The sequence below is a fragment of the Schistocerca serialis genome, chromosome 1 (assembly GCF_023864345.2).
Source record: "Schistocerca serialis cubense isolate TAMUIC-IGC-003099 chromosome 1, iqSchSeri2.2, whole genome shotgun sequence".
NCBI classification, from domain to species: Eukaryota; Metazoa; Arthropoda; class Insecta; order Orthoptera; family Acrididae; genus Schistocerca; species Schistocerca serialis.
Window position 1 is genome coordinate 753,763,969 of NC_064638.1, and position 13,433 is coordinate 753,777,401.

The following is a 13,433-nucleotide window of genomic DNA, read 5'->3' on the forward strand; positions in this document are numbered from 1 at the left end:
GCGATTTAATTTCGCCGAAACTAGTAATCAATGTGTATTTTTGTGCGATCTGGGCGAATAAACTTCTATAATAAGAAGAACAACCGTGAAAATCTTGTATTATTATTCTCCACAGAAGACGAACAGTGTCTCTTGTTTTTATAAATAAATTTTTGAAGTATATATGACATTTTTCGTGCCGCCTACGGCGGATTCACCAACATCCCTGAAGACCTTGTCGCCGACTGCACACCAAAACCGTAGTATTTCTCCTTCCCAAGCATAATATGTTTCTACACGAATCTGAATTCTTGGGTGACGATCGGATGACGCCACGCAACGATCGCTGCACGGTTACGAACAGACGGCACCTTCCCGCTGGTTGAGCAAGTTCGTTGATTCGCTCTTTACTTGAGTTTCGCAATGAATACGCTGTTAATTTTCATTTCCTCTGTCGATGTGTCCCGCAGCAGCAGACGTAATATCAGGAACAAAAATATGCGGTAGACTACAGCCAGTTTCCCAGAGAAGTGAAGCCACTAGGGATGTGCGTACAGTAGAATTACTAGAGATTTGCACATTGGCGCAGGTACATACTCCGTTACTGCAGCATTGGTTAACAGCTAGTCCGCACCTACCGAAAGAGTCGCGCTGTTCCTTTGCTGTACGGTAAGCGGCAAGTCAGACGAGTTCTATCTGTTAGACGAGTCACTTGTCTGGAGCAGCACGAGTGTGGACTCACCTGCTCCAGCTCTTCCTTTTCCAGGGCGCCGTCGTTGTTGTGATCGTAGTGGCTGAACATGCGGCTCACCAGGTACTCCTTGCCCGTGTTGCGCATCTCCTCTGCCAGCTGCTTGGCATGGTTGTACAGTAGCAGGTTATCCTGCAAAAAGACAAGCAACTGTTCTTCTCGTCGGTTGCGTCCCATACTGGAACCGCACGCTGGCAGCTGTTTGGAAGCTTGATACAGACTACTTGAAGTCTGTTCTGCAGGACGTAAATGAAAGGAATCTTGAGAGACATTTATGGTAGGTACAGGTTTTCTTTATATGGATTATAATATCTCTTTCATAACCCAATCACTGACACGAGAGGAAAAAATTTTATGCTAACGTCGTATATGTGTTTCTAACTTTTTAAAAGTAAATTCTAAACATACCAGTTTTACAGATTTTTACCTGGAGGAACAATATTGTAATCCCTAGGTATTACAATTACGAACAACTTAAATTGGATGGAACACATCGAAAATGTTGTGGAGAAGGCTAAGCAAAGACTTCGTTATATTGGCAGGACACTTAGAAAATGCAACAGGTCTACTAAGGAGACTGCCTACACTATGCTTTCTGTCCTCTTTTAGAATACTGCTGCACTGTGTAGGATCCTTACCAGATAGGACTGAGGAGTACATCGAAAAAGGTCAAAGAAGGGCAGCACGTTTTGTATTATCTCGAAGTATGGGAGAGAGCGTCACTGAAATGATACATGATTTGGGGTGGACATCATTAAAAGAAAGGCAGTTTTCGTTGCGACGGTATCTTCTCACGAAATTCCAATCACCAACTTTCTCCTCCGAATGCGAAAATATTTTGTTGACACCGACCTATATAGGGAGAAACGATCACCACGATAAAATAAGGGAAATCAGAGCTCGTACGGAAAGATATAGGTGTTCATTCTTTCCGCGCGCTATACGACATTGGAATAATAGAGAATTGTGAAGGTGGTTCCATGAACCCTCTGCCAGGCACTTAAATGTGATTTGCAGAGTATCCATATAGACGTAGACGTAGATGTAGATGCAATAATATCAACCGATTCATTGATGCTGTGGTGAGAATATGCTGGAGCTACGAGTCATGAAATTTTACTGCAGCAGTACGTAATATTGTTGCAGTAAACGAAAGTGTAGTTATAAATGTCAAAAAAATTTATTCTCAGCTTCTCATAAAGCTTCACAATTTTTCTCAGCCGCTGCCACCTAAAAGGTGTGTCTACTGTTTTGACATCCAACCCTCTTCTACATCTACATATACGTACTTTGTAAGATACAGTCAGGGGCACGCATACGATGCTCTGTGGGGAGTGGGGCGGAAAGCATAAACCTGGGCGTATGGAGTATTTTTAATAATTTAGAAGACGAATGATGACTTGTAAATAGCCATAAGGAAGTTCCATTCCTGACCTTGTTAGAAACCTGCATAATGCCAACTTTTAAATCGTTTTCTTGAAAGAAAAACACCTGACTGCGCTATATTTTTTTCTTTCCCGTGAGAGCTAGTGGAGGCCGCCGTCCCCCTTGTCTCCGTGTTTGGGTATCCTTGCTTGCAGTGTCTGGTCGAGGATACTTGTGGTGCCACTACCAGCTACCCCCGTGTTCTCTTTTAATCGCCAATAGTGCACTTGAGTTCGACTTCCTGTGACTTTCTCATCACGATCATTTAAGGAGATACAAGTCGTCACTAACGATGTAGAAACTTGAACAATAAATCTCTCAGTGGTGCACAATGACTGCCTTGCATCGTCCTGCAGTGTTTGCGGGCGATGACGTGATCGGAAATGAATCAGTGACAAAAAACGATTCTTCTTCTTTAGATATTCTCCGTTATTAATAGCATTTAGTGGCGCAGAGGCTCTACAGGGGCACGCGTTCTGGAGGACAACGGTTAAAATTGCAATTCTGATTATCCAGAATTAGGTTCTTCCTGCTTTTCTAAATCGCTCAAGGCAAATAGCGGGATAATTCCTTTGCAAAGGTATAGCGCTACGGAGTTTATATGTACCAATTCGCAAAATGTAAGGACGAAAGTAAATTTCGCAGCTGTCATTGCTAGAGCTGTGAAACTACCACAGGGTACTGCAGACTGTCGTAAGTGAGGGTAGACTATGGTAGTTTTCCGAGTAGCTTTGGTCGGTTTGTTTCGTACCCAGTGTATCTGTACGTTAGATGTGTTGCATACCTATAGGGCGTTACCCCATACCGATCGCTTTCTTGTCGTATGCGATCAGTGTCTTACTAGTTTCCCCTAAAAGCCGGAAGTGGTGAACGGTCTAGAAATTGACTGAGGATTTATGTAAAGGGTCGTATAACCTACAAAGTATTTTTGTTCTACATTATTATTCTCTTCTCTGTTACTTAAAGACAGACAGTATTTATAACAAAACTGAAATTGTCGATGTTTTATTCAGGTTTGATTTGAAAATTGTTGTTGATCTGTAGCTTGAAACAAAGGGATATTGCAGTAAAAATTAAAAAAAAAACAGGTTTATCATAAAGCGCTAGGAAACTCCATTTTCTAAAAAGAAATAAATTAAAAAAAAACGCAAAACAAAAATACATCAAACTTCGCTTCAATACTTCGTCAAGCTTATACAATACATGAAGCTTCCTGGCAGATTAAAACTGTGTGCCCGACCGAGACTCGAACTCGGGACCTGGCAATGGTCCCGAGTTCGAGTCTCGGTCGGGCACACAGTTTTAATCTGCCAGGAAGTTTCATATCAGCGCACACTCCGCTGCAGAGTGAAAATCTCATTCTTATACAATACATGTTTCTGTTATTCATAAAGAACTTCCGCATTTTTCGATAATAACAGGACTCTCTTGTCTTTGATCATGATGGAGAACTTTCTATTGAGTATAATATAATAGCAAAAATTATATGTATTTTTTATGTTTGTATATGTAAACTGTACTTGCATCAAAAGTAATTGCTTTGGTTACATAAAATAGGGGAAGGTACATTATAAACTAATTTTTATTACTCACCATATACATTTTATATTCTGTAAGGGTGGAATATACACAATGGACTGATACTAAATGATGTGCGGCTCTAATTATGTGCGAAAAAAACAACGAAACAAACAAAGAAGCGTAGAGAAATCGTTGGCTACTATTTCTCTCACAGACATTCATTTATGTTTCTACCCCAACCAATGCTACCAGTACTACCGGTTACCCTACCATTTGACACGTCATTTATGTAGTGTACCAAAACGGAACGATCAGCTGTTGCGGAGGATGATTTCCAGCCAGGGAACCACAATATTCGTTTCGAGGAGACGCAAGTACTAGCGGCCACAAGCGTATATTACGAAAGGCTCTACAGGGAGGCAATCGAAATCGCTAAACATCCAAGTAATTTCAACCGAAAGGAGGAGGGCGTGAAATTAAACGGTATATGGATGCCGGTGCTAAAGAAGATGTGTACCACCCGTCCACTACTGGGTGATGGCAACGGCGATCGACGGCGACGGACAGTGGCCAATTGCACTGACGTTTTCAAAACACGTGACGTCACGCCGCGGCCTGGGAGCGCGCGGACACGGAATTTAGCGGCAGTCAGTAGCGAGCCAGTGGGTGTGTTGGACCTTCCATCGAGCTACGGACCCCCTTGAAGATGTCTCCCGCAGTCGGAGACGAAACGTTGGGAATCGACACAGAATTCATCAACCGACCACGGCATAACAGCCCGGATAATTATAATGGTCATGATATTTCCGGCCGTGGAAGTCTACATTTTAGTAGCGCCACTATGGTCACTGCCAAGTAGCATAGCACGGCCATTCATAGGAAGAACTGCTACACTATAGCACTGATGGAAATTGAAACAAATGCACAATGAGGGTAACAGCAAAGGCAGATTTACTGAAATAAAATAATTACACTGAAGTCACTGTAATATATGTTAGGCCCCTGGACATTAAAAAAAAGCCGGAAGAGGTACTTAAAACCATGACAGATCGGCACCGACGGCAGTGTATGGTCTGCAACGTGCTCCTGTGCTGCACACAAGGTTGACAAGGAGTTCTTGTGGTGGGGCGTTCCTTTGTTCCTCAGCGCTGTTGTTAACTGCTGAATGGTCGCTGGTGCTTGGGGACGTGCTGCAGTACTTTTATCCAACGCTTACTATATACGCTCCATGGGATTTAAACAGGTGGAACGGGCACGCCAGTCTATTAGCCGAATATCCTCTCGTTCCAAGACCACCTCTATTTGCGCTGTTCGAAGCGGTCGCGCATTGTCAACAACAAAAATGAAGTCATGGAATGTACTCCTGAAAAGACGCACCTGGGGAACGTTGAGCAGCGAGTGTACCGTGCTCAAACATTTGGAGGTCAGTACGCCCATGCAACATAATGCCTCCAACACCATAACAGCTGGACCACTAAAACGATCCGTATGTTAGTGTGACACCTAAACAATAACCATATTACAATAAAATATGCAAAGAAATCTTTTTCATATTGTTGGTGTAAATACTGATGCCATCGTTTTTACTCGACGATCTGAAATTATATGCTCATCATGTTAAAACTAGATTTTCCAACGAGTTATGGAATAGCTAGGACATACTGATGAAAAGTTAGTAACTATTTCAATAATACGAGGGTCACTCCAAAAGAAATGCACACTATTTTTTGAAAAATCTATCTTTTATTCTACATGACTGTAAGTTTTACAGTGTGTAGATACATCCTTTAGGAACAATATTTTCATTTCTCCATATAATTTCCATCCCTCTCAACTGCCTTACACCATCCTGGAACCAACGCCTGTATACCCGCACGGTGAAATTCTGGACCAACCTGTTGGAGCCACTGTTTGGCAGCGTGCACAAGGGAGTTATCATCTTCAAATCTTGTTCGACGAAGAGAGTCAGTTTCCCAAAGAGATGATAGTCACATGGAGCCAGGTCAAGACTGTAAGGCGGGTGTTTCAATGTTGTCCATCCGAATTTTGTGATCGCTTCCATGGTTTTTTGACTGGCATGTGGCCGTGCATTTTCGTGGAAAAGCAAAACATCCTGCTTTTGCCGATGTGGTCGAACACGACTCAGTCGAGCTTGAAGTTTCTTCAGTGTCGTCACATATGCATCAGAATTTATGGTGGTTCCACTTGGCATGATGTCCACAAGCAAGAGTCCTTCGGAATCGAGAAACACCGTAGCCATAACATTTCCAGCAGAAGGCGTGGTTTTGACTTTTTTTTCTTGGGTGAATTTGCATGATGCCTCTCCACTGATTGCCTCTTCGTCGCTGGTGAAAAATGATGGAGCCACCTTTCATACCTGTCACAATTCTTCCAAGAAATTAATCTCCACCATTCTCGTACTGTTCCAAAAGTTCGCTTCATACCATTTTTCTTCTTTCTTTGTGAGCCACTGTCAACATCCTGGGAACCCATCTAGCACAAACCTTTTGTAACACCAAACTTTCAGTATTCTGCAAACACTTGCTTCCCAACGTAGCACGACAATTCGTTCACTGTGATGCGTCTGTCAGCAGTCACCAATTCGTTAACTTTCTGTACATTGTCTGGAGTGTGTGCAGTACGAGGCCTGGCATTGCGAGGACAATCCTCAATATTGCCATGCCCGCTTTCATCACGTAACCTGCTTGCCCACTGACTAACTGTACTGCGATCGACAGCAGCGTCTCCATACACCTTTTTCAACCTCTTGTGGATGTTTCCAACTGTCTCGTTTTCACAGCACAGGAATTCTATGACAGCACGTTGCTTCATACGAACGTCAAGTGTTGCAGCTGCCGGCCGAAGTGGCCGAGCGGTTAAAGGCGCTACAGTCTGGAACCGCACGACCGTTACGGTCGCAGGTTCGAATCCTGCCTCGGGCATGGATGTGTGTGATGTCCTTAGGTTAGTTAGGTTTAAGTAGTTCTGAGTTCTAGGGGACTTATGACCACAGCAGTTGAGTCCCATAGTGCTCAGAGCCATTTGAACCACTTTTCTTGTTGCAGCCATCTTGAAGACATGCTGTGACGGCTCCACTCACGGAAACAGGTTGAACTAAGTTTGAAAACAAGCAGGAAGGATGCATCTATACACTGTAAAACTTTCACACATGCAGAATGGAAACTGTATTTTTACAAAAATAGTGTGCATTTCTTTTGGAGTGACCCCTCGCATTGGATTAATACTGACAGCTAAGAATCTAAAATCTAAAAAATCACAATAACAGACAAAATCCTGTTCAATATCAGCAAAAATAACCGACGAAAGCGACACTAATGCTCGTCGAAGTAGAGAAACAGAAAATAAATTTAAAAAAAGCTGATTATCTTTGTTTACAATCAGAACGTCACAGTTGATCAAGTTAATTGGTTTACTTCATGTTCAGTGATTAATTGGATTAGTTTATTTATTTATATTTTTCAGTGTAAACGTACAATCGTAGATGAGAAATTTGTTTTGTAACCTATATTTTTTTGGTTGATTGGGTAAAGTGTACTTCAGGGTCAGTATACGACTACCTCAGTGTGGGAAATCTCCAAAAATAGCCTTCAAGTAGATTTGTACTCCTCTCTCTAGTGTGTGAAATTGTTGTGAAGCCATGCTGCATGAAGTGCAGTATTCGTAGCTGTATTACTGCATATGGTTCTACGCTGCACCCCGTGGAGTTCGAGACGATCCCAATTAATGGAGCGGACATCCTTTCGAACTTGAATTTTCACATTTTTTCCTTTTGTCCCAGAGAATGAGAGGTATTTTTCTTTTTCAACAAATCTTATTGCCAGTAAAGGTTAAGCACGCTTGTACACTTCTGTATGATAGCATAGCTCCGTTTTTCACTTCTGCTACAATATAGCTCTCGTGTAAAACTGCATGTAGAATGAGCAACTCGTCACGTGTCTTTTTCGTCTATAGACAAACGGTAAGCTACTGTTGTGATGCAGTTGCACATTAAAGGGAATTGTGGACTGATGAGGTGCACGTATACTGCTGCCATTTGGAAATTGTGCTGGGAATTATCATCGGATTCGGTGCGCCAGAATGTTAGACCGGTCCTTTCTTGCAGTTTGGTATGGACTGTCAGAGGAAGCGACAGACCACAGATTCAGGATTCTGTATCGGCGTTGTTCTGTAGACGTTCGCATCCACCTTGACTGCACGACAGCACCGAAAACATCAACACATCAAGCAAATGACATAACTTTCCCTGAGCAACTTGACATAAAAAGTCAAGACGTATAGTGATTGCTACAGTCACAATATTACTTGTCATGCTCGGCAGTGTTAAGAATTCAGTTTATTAGATCCACAGAAAACTATTGCTTGATATTATAGAGAATGTTATTACGAATATAAAAGTCGATACTCCACATTCCAGGAGAGTGCAAGCGCCCCCTTATAGCCGTCTAGCTACAGGCTTTGGCACGATTTTAAGGTATTTTCAAAGAAACAAAGTTTTCTAGGATAAGAAACTTAATAAAACCGCAACTAGCCGAGCAGACCATATGATCGTTCCACTAAATCCTCAGGGATTGTCCGTGGACAGTCTCCGAAATTTTGTTGGCGGAATTCGGATTTTCAGTATACAGGATTGTCAGAAATAACCTGAAAAGTTTGTAACGATGTACTAGGGTAGGTTGTGTCGAGAAATAATTGTTAAATATTCGATACGCTGCGCCGTTTTCGAATTAATTAATACTGAAGTTAGCCAATGATTTCGTTGCGGGGTCAAATTCAAGCGTCCAGCCAGAGTCGATGTCACCAAACGTGTTCTCCGTTTGGTTTCTTAAAACCTAAGAACTGAGCTATTCAGAAATTAGACATGGGACGGTAGTGAGGATTGATCTCTAGCCCCCAACTGCTGAGCAGTTTCGTGCTCTATCATCTACGATATTAGAGCAACTGACACCAATTGTATCTGCTGCGGCCCTAGAATTTGCACGCACAACGGCCTGATTGGCTAACTTCAATGTTAATTAACTTAATGGCACAACGTATCCAATCATTCTCTTAATAATTATTTCTCAGCACGACCTACCCTGCAACACCCTTACAAGCCTTTCGGGCTGTTTCCGACCACCGTGTATGGCGTCCTTGCTACGTTGTCAGTTGTGGATGTGTTGAATCCTTGAAAGTTCCTTGAGGATTGAAAATGTTTGTCGGACTGAGGCTTGAAACTAGGAGCTTTGCCTTTCGCCGGTAAATACTCCGCTATCCAGGACCTCAGCTCGACTCCGCCAGTACTTCCCTCCTACTTTCCTCACCAAGTTGCCTACGAAACGAAGAGGTTCCAGGTTAGAGTCTCAGTCCGGCGCACAGTTTTAATCTTCCAGGAAGTTTCAAGGCAGCGTACAGTCTTCTGCAGAGCGAAAATCCCTTCTGTAGTGAATCCTCATCAGACAGCGCTCCGCGATGTAGTGTGATGCTGGAGTGACTAACCTTCATTATCTCGTATTCCTGCAGGGAGCACGGCCTCTGGTCGAAGTCGAGTTCCGCGTCCGACTCAGCCTCGTTTTCGGCGGGGTCGCCTTCTGGCAGGGGCGTGACCACTGCCACGGGCGGACTGCTGCTGGACGACGAGGGGGTGGAGGGGGCGGAGGAGCTGGTTGCTGGGGCGGCGGGGGCGGCGGGCGGCGCCGTGGAGGCCGCGGGCGGCGGCGGCGGGCCGGTGGCGCCCTCCAGCCACGGCCACGGCCAGCTGTCGTTGCTGTCCTCGCCAGACGAGTTGTCTGCAACCGACGCCGCAGCCGTCACACATCTACACACAAACACTCTAACCAGAGAACAAAATCAATGTATCCTCATTATATCAAAAGCGTGACACCACGTAAAGGAATAGCAGATAGCCGGTCTGGTAACTATTGTTGTGAGGGTCCATAAAACTGTGCAAAAAGTTATTACGTTGGCCTCTACTCTTCCGAATGTTTCGCACGTTGCACGCTTCCAGAGTCGGAGAAGCCTCTTCACGCTGAACTTCAGTCGTATTACGTGTAATCGCCACCTCGCTACGCTTAGAAGACGGAGATCTTCCTTCACCAGCGAAAAAATGCTCCTGTCGTAGCAGAAAAAAAATGTAAATATGTTCCTGTTTAGACTCGGACTCGGACTGAAATGAGGCGTATCAGCTGCTTGATTCTATCTTTCTCAGAACTTTAAGAAATTCGCCAAAAATTTTGGTATGCCAACATACTCGCGCCTTTTTAATATACAACTCACTCATACTCGCACAAGCTCCCACAACTGTAACTCTCTCACATCCACTAGTTCATCGCTGCAAGTTGCTCATAACCATCTACTCCCAGTTGCCCTTTCTCACTCACTCATTCAGCCCAACTAATTATCATATCTCGATATGACTCTCTGTATCATCTCCCGTGTCACAGTCACCTTCGCTCTGTCCAACTACTACAGTTTTCTCTCACTGTCAGTGTCTCCCTCTTACTCTCTCTTACTGCAAATACCTCTCTCCTTTGTTACTACTGTTGCTGTCTCTTCTCACTGTCACTATCTCTCTCTTTCTCGTTATCATTGTCATATAATCTGTCTGTCTTTATCACTGGCTCTCACTCATTTCCACTTTCTCTTTCTCCTTATTCTTCCCCTCCCCCTCCCACTATCTCCTTCACTCTTTTCCTAACACTGTTCTGTCACTCTCAACTATATTCCACTGCCAATGTGTCCCTCTCTCGCTCTCTCACTGTCATTGTCTCCTTCTCTCTTTCTATAACGAACCACTGTCTACTATCTTCCAGTACCTATTGTTATTTTTGTCTCTTTGCTGCTACCGATGTCTCCTTCTTTCTCAGCATATGACAAGCGTGAATATGTTCACATGGCAAAATTTTTAAAGGTACTGAGGAAAGTTAAACGAGGCAGCTAGTACCCTACTTTTCAATAAGATTCTTTTAAATAAACAGAAACGTAATGACATTTTTTGTGCTCCGATAGTAGCATTTTTCCGTTGGTTTCCTTGTTTTCGGTGTTGCAGCAGGGCATGTAACTCATACGAAATGAAATGTGGGTCACTAAAAGATAGTTAACTTATGTGAAATTGAAATAACGCAAAATTAATTTTACTGCTCTGATTGGATTTTACATGCAAAAAAAAAAAAAAAAAAATCCTTATGCTCCAGTACTACAACATGATGTTCTCAGGTGATAACGCACACATTTGACAGCATATTTCTCCGTGCTACGTCAATTTTTAAACTACACTTTCCCCTCAGACCGGATTTTATGTGCTTATTTTACTTGTCAAGTAGGGTAACTTTGAACCTCTGTATCTCGGAAATAGATAAAAATATGAAGAAGATTTTCAAGATTTTACGAGATCTGGATCTTAGGAATACATCGCAAACGCTTCAGTCATTTGCTGTGCACCGGCGTCTTGTAATCCTTTGCTGGGTTTTGGTCCGCTGGTGACGGCCCAAATATAGGATATAACCGTTTTTGGGGGTTTTCTGAGGAACGGCCCATGCACTAGTGTTACCTCCGTAAGTCACATCAAGCCCAGGGTAATCCACATCAAATGCGGAAACATCCTAACGATTTGCTCCATTTGCCTAAGCAGGAGGCAGCGTGTAATATTCATATTTTCACACTGTGATGTAGGGTAATAACACTAAGGCGGTCATTCCGTTGGATATATCCTAAGTGATATCGAAAAACTTGACCTTACCTTTTTATCGCCAATAGAACCCGAGGTTAGAGCACCGGAATATCCAGTTTTAATGCGCGGCGTTTTGGAACGTACTAGGTACGCATGTTGTCGCATGCGTACCGATCAGATCATCAGGTCACATTAATCAGATCCCTGTCCGAACATTTTTGTCATGTTATTATATTATGGGTTTTATCAGCTTTTGTCTATGTTCTGAGTCAACTCTTTTATTACCTTCCTCATTACAGTACTGTATACGGCATCTACATCGAAATTTCGAGACGGTTTAAAAATACTAAATCTTTCTTTGTTTCAGGTCGACTTGACCGTTGGGTGCAGAAGAACCTACATTTACTGCCTAATTTTTGTCAACGTTTGGTGTGTTTTCATTGTTTTATTGCTGTCCATCCAAGCGAAAATGATGTCGGCTCAGGATAAGGCCGACCTGTACTTTGGTACGCGGAGATTATATCCATTGTTACGGTGCACATCCTGTTTCGTTCCTATTACAAAAAGAAGCTACAGACACCAAGAGGACAGAAGCATAGCACAGACAGTTTCTGAACAGTCGTAGCGTTCTGAAGCATCATGTCGGCATGTCTCTGAAGAGGAAGCTGAAGCTGAAAATGTCCGCCAAGTGTTCCAAGCAAGTCTGCGCAAGTCAGTTAATCAGGCTTTACGGGAAAGGAAGTCAGATGCCATGTGCAACTATTTATACAAGGAGCAGGTTCTGAAGCCTATAAATCCCTACGACACGCAACGAAGGTATGGATTTTGATGTGAAATGCGTAATTGAATGGACTGCAATCCTGCTTTCTTGTCAAGTGTTATGTTTTCTGATGTGGCCACGTTCTATATATCCGGAACTGTGAATAAGCATAACGTTCGCATTTGGGGGTGGGGAGGGGGGAGGGAGGTTGTCACAGAATACACACTGTATCAGGGAAAAGGAACGAGATAGCCCGAAAGTGAACGTTCAGTGCATGTGCGACAAGATAACTGGAGTGTTCTTCTTTGCTGCGGAGGCAGTTACAGAAATGACGTACATAGACATGCTGGAGACGTTTGCTTTTCTGTAGGCTGGAGTCCTGGTTTCAACAGGATGGTGCTCCACCTCACTGGTCGTTGATGTTCGGACAACTCTGAATCTGATATTTCTAGGACACTGAATTAGACGAGATGGACCCGTGAAATGGGCTCCACGATCTCCTGACATCATACCATTGGATTAATATTGTCTGAGGCTACGTGAAGGAGAGGATGTTTGCTACTGCTGCGCGGAATCTTCAAGACCTTCGTACTGGGAATGTGCTCGTTAACGGTACCATCCCTCCAGACATGCTGCGGTAGACCTGGATGGAAACTGAATACCGACTAGACATTCTTTGTGTCACCGCAGTGGCTCACATGCTGCGGTAGACCTGGATGGAAACTGAATACCGACTAGACATTCTTTGTGTCACCGCAGTGGCTCATATGGACGTGTTTATGAATCACAATGAGCCCAATTTTGGCACACATATTCGATTCTTCTTTGTGGGACCTTCGACGATGTGGCAGCGACAGACTTGATGTTGTGACGCTCTGTCCATTTAGTCTATTTTTTTCCTTCGCATTGTAAAGCAAAAAAAAGTGCACTATTTTACTGAAGATCTGACGTATTAATGGACGAGTGTGTTAAGAACAGTGCTGAGAGAAACAGCGTTTCGCTATGGATTAGTAGAGTGAGCTATTTCAGTAATACTATTGACGACAACCAGTGTTATCGTCCGTAATATAGTTTTGTGTAGGAGACAAACACTAGTAAGTAGTCCATATAAAGAGTGTAGATTAAGGCATGTCAGAAAATGTATCAGTACCGTTCGAAAATACCATGACTTTTGGAGTTTTAATACTAAATTCTTCCCGGTTACGAAATTTGAAGGTTTTACCTCCAGTACCAGTTGGAGTAAACGTATCGGGTCAAGTTCGCTGACAGCGAGACAAACATTCCTATAGCATTTGTGATTTTGACCATGTAGGTTTACTAGCACATGTCCT

General features: G+C 43.2%; 1 protein-coding gene across 1 annotated transcript in view; it reads right to left on the bottom strand.

The window, feature by feature from the left end:
- LOC126482112 (follistatin-related protein 5-like) overlaps nt 1-13,433 on the bottom strand; it is a 505,334-nt gene that overhangs the window by 79,283 nt on the left and 412,618 nt on the right. The window contains exons 5-6 of the mRNA XM_050106091.1: nt 9,173-9,462; nt 722-862 (exon numbers count right to left, since the gene is read on the bottom strand). Of these exons, the coding sequence (XP_049962048.1) occupies nt 722-862; nt 9,173-9,462 (431 nt within the window). The remainder of the gene's footprint in view (nt 1-721; nt 863-9,172; nt 9,463-13,433) is intronic.